General features: G+C 39.3%; 1 protein-coding gene across 1 annotated transcript in view; it reads left to right on the top strand.

Moving 5' to 3' along the window:
- Window positions 1-213: 213 nt before the first annotated feature.
- The window catches only part of LOC126190741 (uncharacterized), a 261,362-nt gene continuing 234,673 nt past the window's right edge, over window positions 214-26,902 (top strand). The window contains exon 1 of the mRNA XM_049931235.1: window positions 214-434. Within this exon, the coding sequence (XP_049787192.1) occupies window positions 284-434 (151 nt within the window). The 5' untranslated portion in view covers window positions 214-283. The remainder of the gene's footprint in view (window positions 435-26,902) is intronic.

Genomic DNA, 26,902 nt, shown 5'->3' with positions numbered 1-26,902 from the left:
ATTGGGATAAGCGAAATGACACGTGACTGGCAAAATACACCTTGACCTGACGGTCAGTGGGAATTGCTCTCAATTTGTTCACAAATCATAGTTCATGACAAAAAGAAATGAAATCGAAATAGAATGAAATTCGTTACTTCTTGTCTATAGAAAAAAAAAAAAATCAACAGATATGTGTTCTCTTCGCAGCCAATGGTCTTTGATGACCGCGAATGTTTTGAATTTGAAACATCACTCGATCTTGTGACTTGTATCATTCGTGAAGCGTTTACGTGCATGACGAATGGCTAATATAAAAGTTGCTGTTAAAGTGCGGCCTTTAATAGATCGCGAAAAGAAGGCCGGTGAAAATGTGTGTTGGAAAGTCACGGGCAATAACATCGCTCAAATTGACCCTTCTTCTGGAACTGTGTTGCGTGACGGATACACCTTTGGTAAGTGTAATATAAACAGGCAAAGACTGACTTCGACCCACTGAATTTATAGGTGCAAAATTAGTCATTTTCTAAGCCTTGCACATGTTGTGCTCGTTTAATAGCAAGCCCTGTCACTGTGGAAATCAGTCTTAGGCCTACCTATTGATTCATGGTGAGAACTTATGTTAATGTTGTTTCATTAACTAGAGTTAAAAGACAGTAGAATGAATGGCTGCAAACGGTTATGAATGGAAAATTTCACATTCAAACAGTGGTACTATTTGTTTTATTTGCTTAATGTTCAGTTGCAAATGGAATTTTATGGTAGTTCTGCTGTTTGTTTAGGATCTTACTGACTGATATGAACGATTGCTTAAAGGCGTATGTTTTCAGAGTTTTATAGCTGTGTGTACATATTTCACTCCTTCTTGCCTCTTCGCTAGCATTTATACGTTGTTGAACTCAATAGCGCAACTCAATAGGATCTTCTGCCACACTAAGAACCTTTACACATACAATTCCCGTTTCACTGATTACTAAGGCACGCTGCAGATATCCGTAGTAGTAGTAGTAGTAGTAGTTTGCGTTCCTCCCCCCCCCCCCCCCAAGTGATTAAGTGCTGCTGCATACTCAACGAAGTTCCACAGTTAGAAGCACACCTTAAAAGCGGTGGGCCTCAATAGTAGACACACAACCTGGAAATTGTCTGCGGTGAATTTTTAGTAATTTTAATTATTAGGGCATTACAGAAGCATCCGATTCCACCAGTCTGCTGTGACCCATATCGTCATCAATATGGCGGAATCGGCTACTTTCAGCGTATACAAAATGACAATAAAGTCACTACACACACGCTAACAAACACAAACAAAAATTAAAACGACACCATAACGTCTCAGTCCAAAAATAAAATGAAACCAACGGGGCAGCCGCGGAAAATTGGGGGGCGGCGGATGTTTGGGCGGGGACAAGCGAAACATACAACAGTAAAACACCACCGCACCGTTCCAAAACAAATATAAAAAAATTAATTTGCAGCGTTCCACAACCAACAAAACCACAGGAATCTGACACTTCTATGATCTGTATAGCTCAACTGCAGCTACCAGTACCAAATATCAGCACCTACAACCATCTCAGGACGTAATGATACTCTGAACTTCGCTATCATATCCATACCTAACAAAAAAGCAATAAAAAAATTAGACTTCTTTCTACACAAAAAATACCAAACCAATCATACCTAACAGAAATGCCAAACAAATAAATCTTAATAGCTCACCAAAAAAAACTTCCACAAGCCACACTGCTGCACCAAGAACCTAAACTGAAAACCACATTAGCATGATGACAGCTAAAACTCAAATGAGGTCAAGACAACATGTTAATCTCACCAAGTCCACATCCGTTACCAGAGGGCACCATCAGATACAACGTGTCATCTACAAAAACAACCACCTCAAAAACTCCGTGACATTGTGACCTCCCACACCAAAACACCATTACGTCATGGGTCAAAGCAGATGAGTGGATTGACCCACAACGTTGAAGTGTTTTCAGTAAGTTATTAAGGGTTTTTTTTATTTGTGTTCGGCATTTTTGTTAGGTCAGATTGGTTTGGTGTTTTTTTTGTGTGGAAAGAAGTCAAATTTTCTGACAGAAGAATTTCTAAGAGCTAGTATCCACAAGTATGTAGCATTGTACAAACACTGCAATAATAATTGGACTGAGTATACAGGTCATAATTATACAAAACATAGAAGCATCGTTATACTAAACATAAACATACAAAGTTACATAGTGATACAGTAGGTCATCACAAAGAATTTTTGAATATGGTAAAACGAATGATCTAATAGCCCCTGTACTATTTAATTAAAAAAAATTGGATCTGTAGACCAAATATAGATTGGTAATTGTTGAAAATGTTGAGTGGGTTCACATTGTGAGAATTTCCAGTTCTTGCTAACCTGTGCCTTGGTGTATCTAAATTAGCCTTTTGCATATACCTGATTGATATGTTCCTCCCAGTGTGGTTTGGGGTTGATGTAAATGCCTGTAAGTTTTATTGACCTATTCTCTATTTCATTAGATATTCCAATTAGGAGTTGTGTTTTATTGGGATTATGGAGGAGTTTATTAGCTACAAATCAGTCCAAGGCTGTATCAAGAATTTCTTTTGTTAAATCCTATTCAGATCTGAGGTTCTCCAAAGTGCAGTAAGTAGTGCTGTATCATCTGTGTAACATATGACTGGATGAGACGTTATTAGGCAAATAATTGATTGCTGCAATGAAGAAGAAAGGTCCAAGAATAGATGCTTGTGGAACACCTGTGCAGATCTCCATGAAGGAGGAATTCATTTTTCTGACTGAGACAAAAACTGTTTTCTGCTGCTTAAATAAGAATGCATCGTGGCTAATGTGCTCCCATGCACCCCATAAATCTCCAGCTGCCTTACTAATATGTCAACAAGAATGTGGAAATATGGAAGCGTCCGATCCCGCCCTTCTGCTTTGACCCATGACGTCACAAATATGGCGGAAACGACCATAAACCACGATTCCAGTATGGTGCATATAAAGTCGTTACATATGCATTATGAGGACAAAAATACATCGAAAAACAAACACACACACATTCCACAAAAGCCTAATGACACTAACGGGACAAGCGCGGGAAATAGGGGGTTTTTGGGTGGGGACAAACAAAATATAAACAAATTTAGACACCCACCTCCATACAAAACCACGAAAAAAACTGACATCACAAAACTCCGCAAATACCACTAAACACAATATTATCTGGAATCGGACCTTCCCTTGACCTTTATAGCTTAACAGCAGCTCCCGATCCCATAAATTGGGATAGAACAGTTCCCTTGACCTATATAGCTCAACAGTAGCTCCCGATCCCAGAAATTAGGACCTAACACTTCCCTTGACCTATATAGCTCAAAAACATCTCCCGATTCCAATACCAACATTCTCAGCCACACATTGGGATCGAACACTTCCCTTGACCTGTTATCCTTAAGACATCTCCACATACAGCCGTCCGTGGTCCTAGACGCTGGAACATTAAGTAAGCCTCATTTCTTCACGACATACTGAATGCTTCACGACTTCATCTAAAAATCCGAATAGTTGAAGAAATTTTATTAAAGACAACCGTAAACTGTTGACCCTGTCAGTCATATCCATACCTACAAAAGACATAAACAAAGCAATTTACCAAAATTCACACACAACGCCACACTCGCAAACTAAACCAAAAACATCACCTCACACACCACCAGAGACCACCACCGATCACATCAAAACGACACCTACAAACACGCCACTCTCACAAACTAAATTCCACGCCGTCATGACGTCACACACAACAGCTGCCTTACGTCACGGGTCAAAGCAGACGAGTGGGATCAGGCGCTTCGGTCGACCCAAGAATGCAGTCGAATGCTTTGCTTAGTCACCTAATAGCAGAAGTCGATGTTTTTGTCTTCAAGAGCTGTTTGTTTGATATGTAGTTTCCAAAACGGCTGCTGTTGTTTCCTCCCTTGCCAAAACCAAACTAATTGTTACATAGGAGATTGTGTTTCTCAAAGTAAATAGTTATTTGTATGTGTTGCAGTGCCTCAAATATCTATGAAAATATTGGCACAGTTGAGACTGTTCTGCAGCTTCAGGGAAGTTGTTTGTACCACATAAGGAGCGGACAGAGATTCAGAACACTGTTGTCTTTGGGGTGGTAAACTGTCTCTACTGGTGGAAGAATCAGCAATGATCAATGGGATGAGGATGCAGAAGGCAAAGGAAACCACTGCATTAAAGACATGTATCCACAGGACATGTGGCCTGTAATTGAAAAAGTGTCATGATCATCTCTCCATTGGCAAGAGATTCTGGAATAGTCCCCCAATTCGGATCTCCAGGTGGGGACTGTGAGAAAAAGATTGAAAAATCAATGAAAGGATAATGTTCTACAAGTTGGGGCTTGGAATGTCAGAAGCTTGAACATGGTAGGGAAGCCATAAAACCTTAAAAGGAAAGTGCAAAGCCTCAATCTAGATATAGTAGGTGTCAGTGAGGTGAAATGAAATGAAGACAAGGATTTCTGGTCAAATGACTATAGGGCAATATCAAAAGCAGCAGAAAATGGTATAATGAGAGTAGAATTTGTTACGAATGGGAAGGTAGGGCAGAGAGTGTGTTACTGTGAACAGTTGAGCAATGGGGTTGCTCTTACCAGAATTGGCTGCTAACCAAAGTTGAAACGATGGCTTAGGTATACATGCTGACGTCGCAAGCTGATGATGAAGGGATAGAAAAAGTGTATAAGGCTACTGAAAGGGGGAGAAATGCATTTGCAGGGGAAGGAGTAGAAGAAAAGTTTACAGACGAATATGGGCTTGGGAAAAGAAATGAGAGAGAAGAAAGACTAAGTTCTGTAATAAATTTCAGTTAATAACAGCAAATACTCTTTTCAAGAATCACTAGAGGAGGAGGTATACTTGGAAAAGCCCGGGCAATACCTGAAGATTTCAGTTACGTTACATCATGGTTAGATAGAGATTCTGAAATCAGATACAGGATTATAAGACGTACCCAGGAGCAGATATAGACTCAGATCACAATGTAGTAGTGATGATGAGTAGGCTGAAGTTTGAGATTAGCCAGGAAGAATCAGTATGCCAAGAAGTGGAACACAGAAGTACTAAGGAATGATGAGATAAGCTTGAAGCTAAGGCTGTAGATAAAGCAATAAGGAATAGTTCAGTAGGCAGTACAGTTGAAGAGGAATGGACATCTGTAAAAAGGGCAGTCATAGAAGCTGGACAGAAAAACGTAAGTATGAGGAAGTTAACTGCGAAGAAAATGGGTAGCAGAAGAAATTCTTTACTTGATTGATGAAAGAAGTAAGTACAAAAGTGTTCATGGAAATTCAGGAAACAAAAATAGTCACTGAGGAATTAAATAAATAGGAAGTGCAGGGAAGCTAAGAGGAAATGGCTGCATGAAAAATATGAGGAAATCGAAAAAGAAATGATTGTCGGAAGGACTGACTCAGTATACAGGAAAGTAAAAACAATCTTCATTAAAATTAAAAGTAATGGTGGCAACATTAAGAGTGCAACAGGAATGCCACTGTTAAATACAGAGGACAGAGTGGATAGGTGGAAAGATTACATTGAAGTTTTCTTTGAGTGGGAAGATTTGTCTGATGTGACAGAAGAAGTAACAGGAGTCGATTTAGACGAGGTAGGGGATCCAGTATTAGAATCAGAATTTAAGAGAGCTTTGGAGTACTTAAGATCAAATAAGGCAGAAGGGATAGATAACATTCTATCAGAATTCCTGAAATCATTGGGGGAAGTGGTAACAAAATGACTATGTTGTTTAGTGTGTAGAATGTATGAGTCTGTTGACGTACCATCTGACTTTTGGAAAAATATCATCCGCACATTTCCGAAGACTGCAGAGACTGATGAGCATGAGAATTATCACACAATCAGTTTAACAGCTCATGCATCCAAGTTGCTTACAAGAAAGGTACACAGAAGAATGGAAAAGAAAATTGATGATGTGTTAGATTATGATTAGTTTGGCTTTAGAAAAGGTGAAGGCATGAAGGCATCAGAAAAGCAATTTTGACATAGCAGTTGATAGTGGAAGCAAGACTAAAGAACAATCAAGACACGTTCATTGTATTTATCAACCTGGAAAAAGCGTTCAGCAATTGTAAAATGGTGCAAGACATTCGAAATTCTGAGAAAAATAGAGGTAAGATATATGGTGAGACAAATGATGTACAATATGTACAAGAGCCAAGAGGGAATAATAAGAGTGGACAACCAAGAACAAAGTGCTCGGATTAAAAAGGATGTAAGACAGAGACATGTAGTCATTTGTCACTCCTGTTGAATCTGTACAACGAAGAAGCAATGATGGAAATAAAAGAAACTCAAGGTGAAAGGATATCAGTGATAAGATTTACTGATGACATTGCCATCCTGAGAGAATGTGGAAATTACGTGATCTGCTGAGTAAAGTGAACAGTCTTATGAATACAGAATATGGATTGAGAGCAAATCGAAGAAGGGTGAAAGAAATGAGAAGTAGCAGAAATGAGAAAAACAGAAAACTGAACATCAGAATTGATTGTCACAAAGTAGGTGAAGTTAGTTTATTCTGTTATCCAGGCAGCAAAATAACCAGTGATGGGCGGAGCAAGGAGGACATCAAAAGCAGACTACTCCCGACGAAAAGGGCATATCTGGCTGAGAGAAGTCTAATAGTATCAAACATAGGCCTTAATCTGAGGAAGAAATTTCTGAGAATGTGTGTTTGGAGCACAGCATTGTATGGTAGTGAAACATGGACTAGGGGGAAACTGGAACAAAAGAGAATCAAATCATCTGAGAAATGGTGCTACAGGCGAATGTTGAAAATTAGGTGGACCGATAAGTTAAGAAGTGAGGAGGTCCTGTGCAGAATCAGAGAGGAAGGGAATATGTCGAAAACACTGACAAGCAGAAGGGAGAGAATGATAGGACATCTGTTAAGACATCAGGGATTGGCTTACATGGTACTAGAGGGAGCTGTAGAGGATAAAAACTGTAGAGGAAGACAGAGGGTGGAAAACATCCTGAAAATTGTTAAGGATTTAGGTTGCAAGTGCTACTCAAAGATGAAGAGGTTGGCACAGGAGAGGAATTTGTGGCGGGCTGCATCAGACCAGTCAGAAGACTGATGACTCAAAAAAGATTACGTGTACACATTTATCCATTTTCTTTCACATACTTGGAGTGATTATCTGAGCTAGAGTCCCTTTTTTGTCACACAAGTTTTTACATTTTAGATTGTGTTTTGGAAAATGTCTTGTGTTGTTTAAATTCAGGGAGAGCATAAGGGAACAATTGTCAGGAATGTGGGAATGAAATACAGTAGAGGAAGAATGGATGGGTCTGAGGGATGAAGTAGTGAAGGCAGCAGAGGATAAAGTAGGTAAAAAGACGAGGGCTAGTAGAAATCCTTGAGTGACAGAAGATATATTGAATTTAATTGATGAAAGGAGAAAATACAAAACTGCAGTAAGTGAAGTAGGCAAAAAGGAATACAAACGTCTCTAAAATGAGATCGACAGGAACTGCAAAATGGCTAAGCAGTGATGGCTAGAGGACAAATGTAAGGATGTAGAGGCTTATCTCACTGGGGGTAAGATAGATGCTGCCTACAGGAAAATTAAGAGACCTTTGGAGAAAAGAGAATCACTTGCATGAATATCAAGAGCTCAGATGGAAAACCAGTTCTAAGCAAAGAAGGGAAAGCAGAAAGGTGGAAGCACTATATAGTGGGTCTATACAAGGGCGATGTTCTTGAGGACAATATTATAGGAATGGAAGAGGATGTAGATGAAGATGAAATGGGAGATATGATACTGAGTGAAGAGTTTGACAGAGCACTGAAAGACCTAAGTCGAAACAAGGCCCCGGGAGTAAACAACATTCCATTAGAACTACTGACGGCCTTGGGAGAGCCAGTCCTGACAAAACTCTACCATCTGGTGAGCAAGATATATGAGACAGGTGAAATACCCTCAGACTTCAAGAAGGATAGAATAATTCCAATCCCAAAGAAAGCAAGTGTTGACAGATGTGAAAATTACCGAACTATCAGTTTAATAAGTCACAGCGGCAAAATACTTACACGAATTCTTTACAGACGAATGGTAAAACTGATAGAAGCCGATCTCGGGGAAGATCAGTTTGGATTCCGTAGAAATATTGGAACATGTGAGGCAATACTGACCTTACGACTTATCTTAGAAGAAAGATTAAGGAAAGGCAAACCTACGTTTCTAGCATTTGTAGACTTAGAGAAAGCTTTTGACAATGTTGACTGGAATACTCTCTTACAAATTCTAAGGGTGGCAGGGGTAAAATACAGGGAACGAAAAGCTATTTACAATTTGTACAGAAACCAGATGGCATGAAAGGGAAGCAGTCGTTGGGAAAGGAGTGAGACATGATTGTAGCCTATCCCCGATGTTATTCAATCTGTATATTCAGCAAACAGTAAAGGAAACAAAAGAAAAATTTGGAGCAGGAATTAAAATCCATGGAGAAGAAATAAAAAATTTGAGGTTCACCGATGACATTGTAATTCTGTCAGAGACAGCAAAGGACCTGGAAGAGCAGTTGAATGGAATGGACAGTGTCTTGAAAGGAGGATATAAGACGAACATAAACAAAAGCAAAATGAGGATAATGGAATGTAGTCAAATTAATTCAGGTGATGCTCAGGGAATTGGATTAGGAACTGAGACACTTAAAGTAGTAAAGGAGTTTTGCTATTTGGGGAGGAAAATAACTGATGATGGTCGAAGTAGAGAGGATATAAAAGTAGACTGGTAATGGCAAGGAAAGCATTTCTGAAGAAGAGAAATTTGTTAACATCGAGTATAGATTTAAGTGTCAGGAAGTCATTTAGGAAAGTATTTGTATGGAGTGTAGCCATGTATGGAAGTGAATCATGGACGATAAATAGTTTGGACAAGTAGAGAATAGAAGATTTCGAAATGTGGTGCTGCAGAAGAATGCTGAAGATTAGTTGGATAGATCACCTAACTAACGAGGAGGTATTGAATAGAATTGGGGAGAAGAGGAGTTTGTGGCACAACTTGACTAGAAGAAGGGATCGGTTGGTAGGACATGTTCTGTGGCATCAAGAGACCACAAATTTAGCATTGGAGGACAGCGTGGAGGGTAAAAATCTTAGAGGGAGACCAAGGGGTGAATACACTAAGCAGATTCAGAAGGATGTAGGTTGCAGTAAGTACTGGGAGATGAAGAAGCTTGCACAGGGTAGAGTAGCATGGAGAGCTGCATCAAACCAGTCTCAGGACTGAAGACCGCGACGACGACAACAACAACATGAATATTTGTGCTGGACAGGACTCAAACCCGGATTTCCCACGTATTGTGAGCAGCCGCCTTAATCAGTTCAGCTATATGTGCACGCTCCCTGGACTGATCAAAACCTCCATGTGCAACATTGTCCATATCCCATACTGCTCATACATTATGTAATTACCACAATAGGGAGAGACAATGTTGTTACAGTCATTTTAGCCTTTCTAGGCATGAAATGTTTATTTTGCAATGTCTGTGTTGTACCGTGTATGTTATTACGCAATGTCCGGAAATACGGAAGCGTCCGATCTAACCCGTCGGCTTTGACCCATGACGTCACAAATATGGCGGAAACGACCATAAACGACAATTCCAATATGGCGGATATAAAAACGTTGCATACGTATCACAAAGACAAAAACACATAGAAAAACAACACACACAAAGGTTTCACAAGAACAATCTGCTAACATTGATAGCAAACAAAGATAATAATAAACAAGTGGTACTCAAGGCCAGGCAGGGGGGGGGCTGCGCGCCCCCCTGACCCCCCCCCCTCCCCCCCCCCGCCAAAAATAGACTCCCAACCTAACCTCGTATTCAGGGCTACGCTACAGATCAATGTGTAGGTCAATCAAAAGATAAAAAAAAGAAACAAATAAAAAAAAAGAAAAAAACAATATTGATTCATTAGACATAACGAGTAGCGACAAAACATATAGACCATAAAGATTGAACAATCTAATGGCAAACTGATAAAAGCCTCATAGATGACGTTAAAACAAAAAGTACAGTAAAAAGGTAAACTATATATTACAGGCCCTAAAACTCCTACTAAGGTAACGTCAACGAGGCAACATCTACAAACACGCCACACTCACAAGCCAAACTCCGCGCCGTAATGACGTCACACACCACAACACCCTTACATCACGGGTCAAAGCCGACGCGTGAGATCGGATGTTTCTGTTGACCCCAATGTCCTTACAGATGTTTGAATGTCTACTTACTTTTACCTGTATGTCTTTCCACCTTCTATTTTGACCCGAGAGTGCAACAATCTCCGCTTCCTCAACAATTTCCAAATTTTGTTAATAAACCACAGTGGGTCTTTTATATCCTTCACCCACTTACCACATACTTCTCCTAAGTGCGATTTATGATCGTTTTAAATATTGCCTGTAATTCCCCTGTGTCCATCATATTGGAGCTATATGTTACACTTTCGCTGTCCAAATAGGCTGCTGATACACAGCTATCAGCTCTTTCCTAGCCTTGATGGCTTTGTTGACTTCTCATTGCTGTGATGATCATGATCACTAATCCTTGAGTTTACTGGCACTGTCGATAAGGCCAGGTCTGTTTGTAGCTAAAGGATCTAAAATTTTTTTTTTTCGTCTGCGTTGCTGAACTAGATGCTCAAGACATTTCTCAGAAAATGTTTTTGAAAGTACTTTGAGATAGGACTGCTGATATTTTTAAAAAATCAGTGATCCGATATATTGATATTTTAAAAGCTATAATTATCAACTCTCAATATATTGACGGAAAAAAGTATCAGCGTATCGAGGTAGAAAAACTGCTGGTTTTAAAGTTGTATATTTAAGTATTGATTTATTATTAGATATTCTGTACATCAACAAGCTAGCAGCTTGCCTATCCTCCTTAGAGCAAGAATTGAAAGGAAAACAATACACACGTTCTCACTTGGCGATAACCAGTCTAACATTTGTAACTGCATGTAACTCGTACAATAAAATGTAACCGATGGGTCCTTTGTTCAGTGTTGCCACATATCGGATTTGTCCGGAACACTTCATATCAACTTCCCTGTTTCTTCATTTCTTCCAATGCCAGTGATGTAGCAGTTTCAGTGTCAAAATTGCATGGTGAAGCTAAACATTGCAGTTCCTGTTAGTGGTGCCGACTGCCGATTACGTTAGTATTTCACCCCGCAAGTTTCTGTCCATTGCAAAGACCAATCTTCTCATTTAGATTTTTGTTCATTATTTTCAGCAATTGTTACTGAATAATGCGAATTTGAAGAAATATCACACTAGTTGCGCTAAAAATTAGTTTTTAACGCAACTGGTGTGCTATGTTTCACATTGAAAATTTTGTTATTCCATTCACACTGCCATCCCTCAGTGCAACAGGACTTCTTCTTTTGTACCACTTATACTTGGTTCACTCAGTCAAACAGAAAGACTGGCTGTAATGAAAGCTCAAAAAGTAGTGAAAGTAAAATTAAGTTCTACTAAAATTTCAGAAGCATAGCTTCAAATATTTAACAAAAATTGTGAAAAAAATATTAAAATAAAAAAATTGCCATTTTGATATCAATATATTGATATATTGGGGAAAAATATTGTTGATATATACAGGGTGGTCCATTGATAGTGACCGGGCCAAATATGTCACGAAATAAGCATCAAATGAAAAAACTAAAAAGAACGAAACTTGTCTAGCTTGAAGGGGGAAACCAGATGTCACTATGATTGGCCCGATAGATGGTGCTGCCATAAGTCAAACGAATATCAACTGCATTTTTTAAAATAGGAACCCCCATTTTTAACTACCTATTCGTGTAGTACGTAAAGAAATATGAATGTTTTAGTTGGACCACTTTTCTCGCTTTGTGATAGATGGTGCTGTAATAGTCACAAACGTATAAGTATGTGGTATACGTAACATTCTGCCAGTGCGGATGGTATTTGCTTCGTGATACATTACCGTGTTAAAATGGACTGTTTACCAATTGCGGAAAAGGTCGATATCGTGTTGATGTATGGCTATTATGATCAAAATGCCCAACGGGCGTTTGCTATGTATGCTGCTCGGTATCCTGGACGACGACGACATCCAAGTGTCCGGACCGTTCGCCGGATAGTTACATTATTTAAGGAAACAGGCAGTGTTCAGCCACATGTGAAACGTCAACCATGACCTGCAGCAAATAATGATGCCCAAGTAGGTGTTTTAGCTGCTGTCGCGGCTAATCCCCACATCAGTAGCAGACAAATTGCACGAGAACCGGGAATCTCAAAAATGTCGGTGTTGAGAATGCTCCATCAACATCGATTGCACCTGTACCATATTTCTATGCATCAGGAATTGTGTGGCGACAACTTTGAATGTCGTGTACAGTTCTGCCACTTGGCACAAGAGAAATTACGGGATGATGACAGATTTTTTGCACGTATTCTATTTTGCGACGAAGTGTCATTCTGCCATAATATGCACTATTGGGCAACGGAAAATCCACGATGGCTGCGACAAGTCGAACATCAGTGACCTTGGTGGGTGAATGTATGGTGCAGTGTTATGGGAGGAAGGATAATTGGCCCCCATTTTATGGATGGCAGTCTAAATGGTGCAATGTATGCTGATTTCCTACGTAATGTTCTACCGATGTTACTACAAGGTGTTTCACTGCATGACATAATGGCAATGTACTTCCAACATGATGGATGTCCGGCACATAGCTCGCGTGCGGTTGAAGCAGTATTGAATAGCATATTTCATTACAGGTGGATTGGTCGTCGAAGCACCATACCATGGCCCAAGATTTCTTTCTGTGGCGAAAGATGAAGGATATTTGCTATCGTGATCCACCGACAACGCCTGACATCATGAGTCAGCGCATTGTTAATGCATGTGTGAACATTACGGAAGGCGAACTACTCGCTGTTGAGAGGAATGTCATTACACGTATTGCCAAATGCATTGAGGTTGATGGATATCATTTTGAGCATTTATTGCATTAATGTGGTATTTACAGGTAATCACGCTGTAATAGCATGCGTTCTCAGAAATGATAAGTTCACGAAGGTACATGTATCGCATTGGAACAACCAAAATAAAATGTTCAAACATACCTATGTTCTGTATTTTATTTTAAAAAACCTACCTGTTACCAACTGTTCGTCTAAAATTGTTAGCCATATGTTTGTGACTATTACAGCACCATCTATCACAAAGTGAAAAAAGTGGTCCAACTAAAACATTCATATTTCTTTACATACTACATGAATATGTAATAAATATGGGGATTCCTATTTTTAAAAAATGCATTTGATATTCGTATGACTTATGGCAGCGCCATTTAGCGGGCCAACCATAGTGTCATCTGGTTTCCCCCTTCAAGCTAGACAAGTTTCATTCTTTGTAGTTTTTTGATTTGACGCTTATTTCGCGAGATATTTGGCCCAGTCACGATCAATGGACCACACTGTGTATTGATAGTGTTGGGAAAAAATTATCGATATATTGATATTTTATCAACAGCCCTAATTCGAGACTGTCTGTTCGTACCACCTGCAGTTAATTGATAGATGTCCCAGTCTAGACTTAGTAGGTTAGTTGCCACCAACTAATATTGCACGATCATATTATTTCCGCACCACTGAGCACATACTTTCTTTGAATGATTCTGCAACTGTCATGACGCATTCAGACGGCCGGTAAAAACATCTGATGGTTAACTTGAGTTCCTGTGTCCAGATTACTTAAGTCAGACTTGAATTCAACTTGAAAGGTGACATCAATTTTGTTGACTGTGATCAACACTTCCCCTCTTATGGTGTCCACTCTGTCTTTCCAATATTCATTCCATACCTTGTTAAAAATTTCAGAGCTTTCTGTTTAGAGTTTCACTCAGCTCTCAGTTCTATGAATAATTTGAATCCTACAACTTTTGTGGAGGGCAGTAAGTTCAGGAACTGGGGCAGTTTACTGTTGAAATATTGACAGCCAAAGTACCTTTACTTTGTATGCAATCAGATTTTGTTCTCTGTGTATCAATTGTCAGGCATTCATCAGAGGACCTTAAAATATCGTGTACCCCAAAAGAAAATATCTTCACTCCACAAGTACAGTGGCATGCAAGTAGCTGCTTCCTGTGTGTAGTCCACATCTGATCTAACAAGGAGAACCCTACAATTCTCTGTCCCATAACGCAAGTCTAAACATCTAGACATCTGTAGCCAAGAGAGTTATAGAATAGATGGAGCCTCTGGTTGAGACTCCCCCCCACCACCACCACTTGGTCTTAAACCAAACCAAAGCACCCCAATCAATTCTGGGTACAATACTGCAGATCATGAGCTCTGCTTGCACCCTGCAAGTGAGGCAGTTGAGGCAGTTGTACTCGTTGCCATATCCAAACTCATTTATGACATTTGTTCTCTTAAAACCAAATCAGTTCTACTGAGGAAAGAAGGTGGTAGAATTTGTTTGTACTGTGTTAGCGGAGATCTCGGTTCCTTCTCTACATAAACGCTGCTGGTGTTAAAAACAGCAGTGATTTTCTTGTCACAGTAATAGTGTTGCTATCCAGTAGCTTAGATAACAACTATTATTATTTTACTTTTGCAAAAATAAGATCGTTTTATTTTGCAGGTGATTTACTTGGAACATAAACTATGAGTCTATATTTGATCGGGTAGTGTTGGAACAAACCAATGTAAATATTTAACTGTTAAATAATTCGCTGTAACAGGAAAACGTGATAACTACCTCCCTTGTCACCTGGTTCCTCTGTAGTCACGTCTTGGGTTTGTGTCTCTAGTGCTCTTGGCCTTCTTGTCATCATCATGGCAACAGCTTTACATAGTGCCTTATTGTCATCTACATTGTTTGTCTTTGTCCTGGTCTGTTATCTCATCTGCAGTCTGTCTGTCGCATTTCATTTGCCTACCATTAATTTGGGTTACTCTTCTGTAGGCAGCTCTCCTGCCAGGAGGCTTGATCAGTTTTTCAATTTCTTCTGGAACTTTGACATGCACGTTATCCATGTATCTGTGGATGTAGCATTATTACTGTCAAATATTCTTTTATTACAACTACTTCCATTTTGTGTTCCAGATTCTGATTTTTAAGCAGTAACAGAACTGCTGCTGTGGTAGTGTTTAATTTTGAAAATAAATTTTTCAAGATGGAAAAAAAAGTCCAAATTCCTACAGTTTGAAAAGTAAAGTCTGTGCAAACGGGGGAAACGTTATTGAAAGGACCTGTTCTGCAGAAAGCGTTCTTGCTGTATTCATTTTGAGGTAAAAGTTTTCAGGCAACAAAACGTAAGTTAAGTGCAACTTTTATTTTAAATGTGGACCACATCAGTTACATTTAGAGCTTCCGGATCAGACACAACCTTAAAGTTTGGTACATGCACCAACAATACTGATGTTAGGTTCCAACAATAGTTTGCGAAGGGTCCCATCTTGGATCACCTTAAAGTTTGGTACATGCACCAACAATACTGATGTTAGGTTCCAACAATAGTTTGCGAAGGGTCCCATCTTGCGTGAAATTTATTGAAGTTTGACCCTGGTGTGAGTTGGACAAGACCTCTGCAAATACCAGAAAATCTTTGTAGAATAAAACTCTAACTGCACACTGAAAGCCTAAATGCGAAACATTGACTCTATTTATTATCCGCATAACTCATTACCATTATATTACATTGGATTTCACAACCTGGTAGCTTTGAATGGACTTTCTGTGTAGGCTGTCACTTCTTGGGGCATACATCACAGAACTCCATTCGGAGGAACTCCATGGCGTGGTTCATGACATTGCAGACTTAAAGGAAATACCATACTGGTGATGATGCAACTGTGTCAAATGGAGACCTTGCATTGCTGCACAATGCCCCAGGAGTACTTCGAATGTAAAAAATATGACCAACTGAATCCAGAATCATACTACTGTTAATTAACAAACACTAGCTTCATTTTTGGTGAATCCTAATTTGAACTGATCATGATTGCTGATTCATTTAACAATGCAGCTTTACCGTATGGTTAAATGATGATGGCATCCTCTTGGGTAAAATATTCCGGAGGTAAAATAGTCCCCCATTCGGATCTCAGGGCGGGGACTATTCGAGAGGACGTCGTTATCAGGAGAAAGAAAACTGGCGTTCTACGGATCGGAGTGTGGAATGTCAGATCCCTTAATCGGGCAGGTAGGTTACAAAATTTTAAAAAGGAAATGGATATGTTAAAGCTATAGTGGGAATTAGTGAAGTTTGGTGGCAGGAGGAACAAGACTTTTGGTCAGGCGAATACAGGGTTATAAATACAAAATCAAATAGAGGTAATGCAGGAGTAGGTTTAATAATGAATCAAAAAGTAGGAATGCGGGTAAGCTACTACAAACAGCATAGTGAACGCATTATTGTGGCCAAGATAGACACGAAGCCCTCGCCTACTACAGTAGTACAAGTTTATATGCCAACTAGCTCTGCAGATGACGAAGAAATTGAAGAAATGTATCATGAGATAAAAGAAATTATTCAGATAGTGAAGGGAGACTAAAATTTAATAGTCATGGATGACTGGAATTCGGTAGTAGGAAAGGAGAGAGAAGGAAACGTTGTAGGTGAATATGGATTGGGGGGAAAAAATGAAAGACGAAGCCGCGTGGTAGAATTTTGCACAGAGCACAACTTAATCATAGCTAACACTTGGTTGAAGAATCATAAAAGAAGGTTGTATACATGGAAGAAGCCTGGAGATACTGACAGAGATTTAGGAACCAGGTTTTAAATTGTAAGACATTTCCAGGGGCAGATGTGGACTCTGACGACAATCTATTGGTTATGAACTGTAGATTAAAACTGAAGAAACTGCAAAAAGGTGGAAATTTAAGATGATGGGACCTGGATAAAGTGAAAGAACCAGAGGTTGTACAGAGTTTCAGGGAGAGCACAAGGGAACAATTGACAGGAATGGGGGAAAGAAATACAGTAGAAGAAGAATGGGTAGCTCTTAGGGATGAAGTAGTGAAGGCAGCAGAGGATAAAGTAGGTAAAAAGACGAGGGCTACTAGAAATCCTTGGGTAACAGAAGAAATGTTGAACTTAATTGATAAAAGGAGAAAATAAAAAAATGCAGTAAATGAAGCAGGCAAAAAGGAATACAAATGTCTCAAAAATGAGATCGACAGGAAGTGCAAAATGGCTAAGCAGGGATGGCTAGAGGACAAATGTAAGGATGTAGAGGCTTATCTCACTAGGGGTAAGATAGATACTGTCTACAGGAAAATTAGAGAGACCTTTTGGAGAAAAGAGATCCACTTGTATGAATATCAAGAGCTCAGGTGGAAACCCAGTTCTAAGCAAAGAAGGGAAAGTAGAAAGATGGAAGGAGTATATAGAGGGTCTATACAAGGGCGATGTACTTGAGGACAATATTATGGAAATGGAAGAGGATGTAGATGAAGATGAAATGGGAGATTGGATACTGCGTGAAGAGTTTGACAGAGCACTGAAAGACCAGAGTCGAAACAAGGCCCCGGGAGTAAACAACATTCCATTAGAACTACTGACGGCCTTGGGAGAGCCAGTCCTGACAAAACTCTACCATCTGGTGAGCAAGATATGTGAGACAGGTGAAATACCCTCAGACTTCAAGAAGGATATAATAATTCCAATCCCAAAGAAAGCAGGTGTTGACAGATGCGAAAATTATCGAACTATCAGTTTAATAAGTCGCGGCTGCAAAATACTAACGCGAATTCTTTACAGATGAATGGAAAAACTAGTAGAGACCAACCTCGGGGAAGATCAGTTTGGATTCCGTAGAAATGTTGGAACACGTGAGGCAATACTGACCCTAGGACTTACCTTAGAAGCTAGATTAAGGAAAGGTAAACCCACATTTCTAGCATTTGTAGGCTTAGCGAAAGCTTTTGACAATGTTGACTGGAATACTCTCCTTCAAATTCTGAAGTTGGCACGTGTAAAATACAGGGAGTGAAAGGCTATTTACAATTCGTACAGAAAGCAGATGGCAGTTATAAGAGTCAAGGGGCATGAAAGGGAAGCAGTGGTTGGGAAAGGAGTGAGACAGGGGTGTAGCCTATCCCCAATGTTGTTCAATCTGTATATTGAACAAGCAGTAAAGGAAACAAAAGAAAAATTCGGAGTAGGTATTAAAATCCATGGAGAAGTAATAAAACCTTTGAGGTTTGCCGATGACATTGTAATTCTGTCAGAGACAGCAACGGACTTGGAAGTGCAGTTGAACGGAATGGATAGTGTCTTGAAAGGAGCATATAAGATGAACATCAACAAAAGCAAAACGAGCATAATGGAATGTATTCGAATTAAGTCGGATGATGCTCAGGGAATCAGATTAGGAACTGGGATACTTAAAGTAGTAAAGGAGTTTTGCTATTTGGGGAGCAAAATAACTGATGATGGTCGAAGTAGAGAGGACATAAAATGTAGACTGGCAATGGCAAGGAAAGCATTTCTGAAAAAGAGAAATTTGTTAACATCGAGTATAGATTTAAGTGTCAGTTTGGACAAGAAGAGAATAGAAGCTTTTGAGAAGTGGTGCTACAGAAGAATGCTGAAGATTAGATGGGTAGATCACATAACTAATGATGAGGTACTGAATAGGATTGGGGAGAAGAGAAGTTTGTGGCACAACTTGACTAGAAGAAGGGATCGGTTGGTAGGACATGTTCTGAGGCATCAAGGGATCACCAATTTAGTATTGGAGGGCAGTGTGGAGGGTAAAAATCGAAGAGGGAGACCTAGAGATGAATACACTAAGCAGATTCAGAAGGATGTATGTTGCAGTAGTTACTGGGAGATGAAGCAACTTGCACAGGATAGAGTAGCATGGAGAGCTGCATCAAACCAGTCTCAGGACTGAAGACCACAACAACAACAATACTAGTGGTTACAGCTTTTGGTGTTCAGTCTTGTCAATCGCAGTTTTATAAATTACTGTGGATGATATCAGAATAGATATTAAATGAAATGTAACGTTTAGATGGGTCTCTTGTCTACTCATAGATTCTTCCAGGATTATGTTTCAGCACAGATAAATATGCAGTGGTCTTCGATTAATGAAGAGGTTGATTCTTTCTCTCTCCCTCTTAATTATGAATGGTAAAGAACAACAATGGGCAGTTGTAAACTAGTTCCAACCATTCATTATCATATAAATTCTATACACTACACTAATACTATGGGAAGCTCATTGGGTCAGCACTACCTGGGACAGTCTCATGATAATGGGTTAAAATAAACAGAGAAAAAGAGGGGCTCTCGCTATTGAATAGTGGGCAGAGGGAAAGGTAGATCTGAATCTGTCCTAGAGGAAGTAATGTAGGGAATGAAGATTAGGATTGGTAGGACAAAAAAAGATGACAGTTCAAGAGACAGATACGCTTCCCCTCCGAGACTGCCACCCTGGGGGAGGGGAAGGGGTACTTCTCTAGTGAGTGGAGAACAGAGATGACCTTAGATTATACAGAAATTATCCCGCCAGGTTCACCCACACAAGTGCTGAAAGGATTGGTTCTAGCACACCACTGTGGAGAGTTTATACAGTTAGTGAAATTTGTAACAACAGATGTAACCAAGTATTCTACTTCTACCTACCTTTCCCTAGAAAAAATTTGGGTAAAACCAAACCTAGGAGCCAGATTTCTTCAAAAATGCAGAATTTCTTCAACCTATAAAAAATAACTTAATACTAAAATAGATAATGGTTCTAGCTTTTCATCTACTCATTATTGTTACTATTTTGTCATAATATGCAAAATTCTGTTAGGAGATTGACACTTCAGGTACAGCCGTGACTCTCATAGTGGATGTTCAATGTAATATGGCAAACCTTATGGGCACTGGTAGAGTCACAAGCAAAAATAATTACATTTCTTCCTCAGCACAGCTCTAGCTAGGAATCGAGGAAATTTCCACTGTGAGAAGCAACCCTGTACTCGTCACACATAGCAAGTCAGCTTACTATATTCAGTAAGAGAATCACTCTCCAGATAGCATCAGCTGTGTACTACCATACACACTTCCACTGAACAACCATTTACTATATTCTTCTTCATACTAACATTCAACTAAATTTCTTTCGAGACCCTGCCTCTGGGGTTAAATTCTTGCCATTGGCATGCTATCTACTTCAAGTTGCTTCCTCAATAATATTGGCTTCATCTGCTGCCCCTCAGCTAGCACGCCATTTCAAATTTTTATTTGCACAATATATCCAGTGTATTCTATCCAATTCATGCAGGGTCCTTTCAGCTAGGTTGGCTTATTGATGATACTTAGAAATTAGGATGTGATTTACTTTTTCCCAAGCTGGAAACTCTTTCAAATGTTTGGCTGTAAACTGGGTTCCATTATCAGATAAATTCTTAGGTATTCCCACATACTTAAAATAATTACCCCTCAGTTTAAAAATAATTCTATTTGTTGTAGCCTTCTTGAACAGATATAATTTGACTAATATTAGGTCAGTATTCCAAAATGACAAAGATGTACACCATTCCTCCCCACCCTAGAGACAGTAGACCATAGAAGTCCATGGTCATTAAATCCCATAATGCTTGTGGTATTATGGGGGTATAGCATTGTGTGCATCTTAGGAAGTCTCCTGGAGCAGGGCAGGGTGGTTGTGGTTGAAGCCACTCTTCGCGTTTTCTGGTTCTGGGACCCATGACCACACCCCCTTGTAAAGACTACTCTTTTATACCTCTGTTTTCCACTTTTTAGATTGGCCTACTCTTTTATGCCTTCTGTTGTGTGTGTTTTTAACTTCCTCACTTTATAGTTTGACAAAACCCTCTGAGTGGATCTGCCCCCTTTTAGTGGACACTTCTATCGTACACAAGTAATCTGTGAATCGTGGGACTGATTATCTCTCTGTGGAGTCCCATAACCTCCCTTGGTCGTGTCATGTCGTGTTCGTCTCCACATGCCCCCATACAAAATGGCTACTCAGGAAAAGGGGAGGGAGAGGGAGAGGGAGAGGTAGATTTTGAAACTCTGAGCTGTGCATGAGAAAATTCTTCCAAACATTCCCCCCCTGGCGCCATTTTGACTTCTTCTGACCCCTTGTCAGAGGACTGAAAATAAACAAAATTTCTGGTACTGAGTTGTAGAAAGTTGTCAGGCATTTACCAACAACCACTTCACAGCCATAGAGTGACAGTTTGGTGTGCCATTGCTGTATTTGATCTGTGGGGTCAGTATTTTTCTAAGACGATGGTATTATGTTAACGGTTAATTCAAATCACTACTGTCACAGGACAGAGACCTTTCTCCAAACTATGTTAAACCAGTCTATGAAGAGGGAGAAGTCTGGATCAAATAAGATAGAACCACAGCTCACACTTCTTGGCATGCTTGAGAAATTAAAAAAAAAAAAAAATTGTTTCCTGGATGTCTTTTGTCTTTGCAAGGAGATGTCACCTGCACTGCAGTGTCACCTGATTTATCCACTTGTGATTTTCTTCTTTTGGTTCAGTTAAAGGCTAAAGTATACAAACATTGCCACACAACTCTGCAAAAACTTACGGAGGCTATCAGCCAGGACATGGCTGCCACTCCATAGAAATGATACAAAGAACTACGAATAACTTCCGGGAAAGGCTTTGTCGATTTGGCAACTGACGTAAAATAGCATAGTGTTAGTTGTTCATGAATAAAAGTATTTTCTCTACCTTTTCATTGTTTGTTTGTAAGTACCTTCTGAAATGCATGAGGTCTTTTTGCCAGACCCTGTACATTGACTTTTCTTACGGTGTTAGTTATGGGGGAAAAAATTTCTTGCTGATGTCAGCAATTTATAGTTGCTTAGAAAATCGGAATTCGTTGATTTTAATTATGCAATAGGCCTATAGTTACATTATACAAAGGACAAAATTGTCTGATAAGCAAACGAAGCCTTCCTGGAAGTTTACAATTGGCCAATATGTAATACAGTTTCAGTGAAGATAAAGAAAACATATATCATGAACTTCAGTAAAGTAATACTGTTAATTAAATGTAGATACTGTCTTTATAGACTTTGTAACATACAACACATTTCTAGGAATGAATACTGATTCTCAGTTGAAGTGGTGGAACACTCAGATACTTGTGAACAAAATGTCGTCAGCATGTTATGCCCTTGGTCCAATCATTAGTGCAACAACCAGTGTCTTTCAAGTACATACTAGTCATCTGTACACTGAATTATCTTAAAATTCTTTGCTGGGAAGCAAATGCACCAAATGTGAACAGTTTTTGAACTGCAGAGAAGGGCCATACAAATAATAATCAGAAATAGTACTCATCTCATTGTTAAACATTGTTCTAAACATTGGTGATTTTAATTATACAATATAGGTACATTATACAAGGAACAAAATTGTCTGATAAATTACCCAGAGAGATTAAAGATATTACTAAAAAATGACCTACTTAAAAAGGAAATTAAGAAGTACCTGTTAAGCGGTACAGTCATGGGATTGCTTGGATTAGGTGGTTTGGTAAAAAAATGTATCTCAAGATGATGATGATGTTAGGACTTAGATCCGTGCCTTTTTTTTTTTCTTGGGGTAAATCAAAGCTCTTCTGAAAGATACCACAGTGCCAAATTTCAGCTGTAGTTGCAAAAGGTCAGTTTTATTCTTGCTCCTTTTCCCGTTTTTGGGACCTTAATTCCTTTTTTCCTCCAACCATGCCCATAATCTCATTTTTAGGGTTTCAGACCTCAGTCAGTAAAAACAGAACCCTTGAAGGATCCCTTTCTTTTCCGTCTGTCTGTTTAGATCACTTTTTCTCAAGAATGCGTAGACATATCAAGTTTAAATGTCACATACTAAAGATTATGCCTAGAGCTATCAAGTTGAAAAAGTTCTTGTGCAGTCTACAGACCAGGCTCCATACATGGTTTCAGCTGTTGGTCAGTTGAAACCTTCATTACCTACGTTGAAGCATGTGGCACGCTTTGTCTCTACTTTTTACAGGATTTGTGAATCAATAAGGATTGAATATGATATTGCAAATAAATTCATATCTGCCCTAAAAAGATTCTATTGTAAAAACAGTTGTGTTGTTGCCTACAGAGAAATCATTGGCCTGTCCCTTCCAAATTTCCGTCATTACTCTCTGGAGAGGATTTAGAGTGCTGCCATATTGTGTGAGAATTTTGGCAAGGCTAAAGAGTTTGTATTTCTTTGGATCCAACTGGCACAGATGCAGTTTCAAAGCCTCATCAACTTCTGCTACCATAGAAAATACATATTTTGCAGACAGAACTGTTTCAAGTCTCTGTATGTCCACCTTTTCAGAAATGGTTGCAAGAGTTTGCTGTTTAGTACAGGATGTCAAATGAAACACCTTTCAGCCGTCTAGTTTCCAAACTTATTTTATTTGTGTACGATTTTCGGCAATTTATTATGCCATCTTCAGGCCCCTGACCAACGTGTAGGAAGATTCCACTTTGGCCCTGATCAAAACGGGCCAGCAATATTGGTATTAGTAGATTTCTGCTTCCTCTAGTGATCACTCAGCCAAGTCGGTAGATGATGGTTGAAGTGATCGCTAGAGTAACCGGAAATCTACTAATAACAGTATTGCTGACCCCTGTTTTGATCAGAACCGAGGGGGAATCTTCCTACACGTTGGTGAGTGGCCTGAAGATGGCGTAATAAATCACTGAAACTGGTAGCAAAATAAAATAAGTTTAGAAACTAGATGGCTGAACTACTTCATCCAGAACTATTTCATGTTACAAGTGCCTGACTGCAGCTAGTGAATACTTAGATCATCATCTTTAGCATCTATAGACTTTTGTCTCCTAATAGAAACATACACTTTGAAAAATATAAAGATGCTTAATGCCTTGGTATACATCACCTTCATGCTTTCTCCTTCTGATGGGAGATTAATGTACTTGTTTATAGTTCAATAAACTAGAATAGGGGAAAGAGAATTTGTTGAATTAGTTAAGTAAATCAGCAATTTCTTGTCCCGCCTTTTTTTACCTTATTTTAATACCTTTTTCCTTCTCTTTTTCATCCAAAATTTGCACCTAAAATTCCAATAGTAACAGTAATAACAGTAATACTGATTTAGCACCATACTTTCACTCTTTTTCCTCCAGAAAACATTACTCCACAATGGATAACACTAATGTGTTATGCTCTGTCTGGTGCCAACATCTCTGTTGTTATGGAGGGGAGTTGACTCAGTTGTTGAAGCAAGCAACAAAGGGGTTGTTGTTGTTGTTGTGGTCTTCAGTCCTGAGACTGGTTTGATGCAGCTCTCCATGCTACTCTATCCTGTGCAAGCTTCTTCATCCCCCAGTACCTACTGCAGCCTACATCCTTCTGAATCTGCTTAGTGCATTCATCTCTTGGTCTCCCTCTACGATTTTTACCCTCCACGCTGCCCTCCAATACTAAACTGGTGATCCCTCGATGTCTCAGAACATCTCCTGCCAACCGATCCCTTCTTCTAGTCAAGTTGTACCACAAGCTTCTCTTCTTCCCAATTCTATTCAACACCTCCTCATTAGTTATGTGATCTACCCATCTAATCTCCAGCATTCTTCTGTAGCACCACATTTCAAAAGCTTCTATTCTCTTCTTGTCTAAACTATTTACCGTCCATGTTTCACTTCCATACATGGCTACACTCCATACAAATACTTTCAGAAATGACTTCCTGACACTTAAATCTATACTCGATGTTAACAAATTTCTCTTCTTCAGAAACGCTTTCCTTTCCATTGCCAGTCTACATTTTATATCCTCTCTACTTCGACCATCATCAGTTATTTTGCTCCCCAAATAGCAAAACTCCTTTACTACTTTAAGTGTCTCATTTCCTAATCTAATTCCCTCAGCATCACCCGACTTAATTCGACTACATTCCATTATCCTCGTTTTGCTTTTGTTGATGTTCATCTTATATCCTCCCTTCAAGACACCATCCATTCCGTTCAACTGCTCTTCCAAGTCCTTTGCTGTCTCTGACAGAATTACAATGTCATCGGCGAACCTCAAAGTTTTTATTTCTTCTCCGTGGATTTTAATACCTACTCCAAATTTTTCTTTTGTTTCCTTTACTGCTTGCTCAATATACAGACTGAGTAACATCGGGGAGAGGCTACAACCCTGTCTTACTCCCTTCCCAACCACTGCTTCCCTTTCATGTCCCTCGACTCTTATAACTGCCATCTGCTTTCTGTACAAATTGTAAATAGCCTTTCGCTCCCTGTATTTTACCCCTGCCACCTTCAGTATTTGAAAGAGAGTATTCCAGTCAACATTGTCAAAAGCTTTCTCTAAGTCTACAAATGCTAGAAACGTAGGTTTGCCTTTCCTTAATCTTTCTTCTAAGATAAGTCGTAAGGTCAGTATTGCCTCACGTGTTCCAGTATTTCTACGGAATCCAAACTGATCTTCCCCGAGGTCGGCTTGTACTAGTTTTTCCATTCGTCTGTAAAGAATTCATGTTAGTACTTTGCAGCTGTGGCTTATTAAACTGATTGTTCGGTAATTTTCACATCTGTCAACACCTGCTTTCTTTGGGATTGGAATTATTATATTCTTCTTGAAGTCTGAGGGTATTTCGCCTGTTTCATACATCTTGCTGACCAGATGGTAGAGTTTTGTCAGGACTGGCTCTCCCAAGGCCGTCAGTAGTTCCAATGGAATGTTGTCTACTCCGGGGGCCTTGCTTCGACTCAGGTCTTTCAGTGCTCTGTCAAACTCTTCACGCAGTATTGTATCTCCCATTCCATCTTCATCTACATCCTCTTCCATTTCCATAATATTGTCCTCAAGTGCATCACCCTTGTATAGACCCTCTATATACTCCTTCCACCTTTCTGCTTTCCCTTCTTTGCTTAGAACTGGGTTTCCATCTGAGCTCTTGATGTTCATATAAGTGGTTCTCTTATCTCCAAAGGTCTCATTAATTTTCCTGTTGGCAGTATCTATCTTACCCCTAGTGAGATAATCCTCTACATCCTTACATTTGTCCTCTAGCCATCTCTGCTTAGCCATTTTGCACTTCCTGTCGATCTCATTTTTGAGACGTTTGTATTCCTTTTTGCCTGCTTCATTTACTGCATTTTTATATTTTCTCCTTTCATCAATTAAATTCAATATTTCTTCTGTTACCCAAGGATTTCTACTAGCCCTTGTCTTTTTACCTACTTGATCCCCTGCTGCCTTCACTACTTCATCCCTCAAAGCTACCCATTCTTCTTCTACTGTATTTCTTTCCCCCATTCCTGTCAATTGTTCCCTTATGCTCTCCCTGAAACTCTGTACAACCTCTGGTTTAGTCAGTTTATCCAGGTCCCATCATCCTAAATTCCCACCTTTTTGCAGTTTCTTCAGTTTTAATCTACAGGTCATAACCAATAGATTGTGGTCAGAGTCCACATCTGCCCCTGGAAATGTCTTACAATTTAAAACCTGGTTCCTAAATCTCTGTCTTACCATTATATAATCTATCTGATACCTTTTAGTATCTCCAGGGTTCTTCCATGTATACAACCTTCTATCATGATTCTTAAACCAAGTGTTAGTGAATAATTTCTTTTATTTCATCATACATTTCTTCAATTTCTTCATCATCTGCAGAGCTAGTGGGCATATAAACTTGTAATACTGTAGTAGGTGTGGGCTTCGTATCTATCTTGGCCACAATAATGCGTTCACTATGCTGTTTGTAGTAGCTTACCCGCATTCTTATTTTCCTATTCATTATTAAACCTACTCCTGCATTACCCCTATTTGACTTTGTGTTTATAAC

This window comes from Schistocerca cancellata, chromosome 6 (genome assembly GCF_023864275.1).
Source record: "Schistocerca cancellata isolate TAMUIC-IGC-003103 chromosome 6, iqSchCanc2.1, whole genome shotgun sequence".
NCBI lineage: Eukaryota > Metazoa > Arthropoda > Insecta > Orthoptera > Acrididae > Schistocerca > Schistocerca cancellata.
The sequence above is the reverse complement of the archived record's forward strand: the minus strand, read 5'-3'. Positions and strand labels throughout refer to the sequence as shown.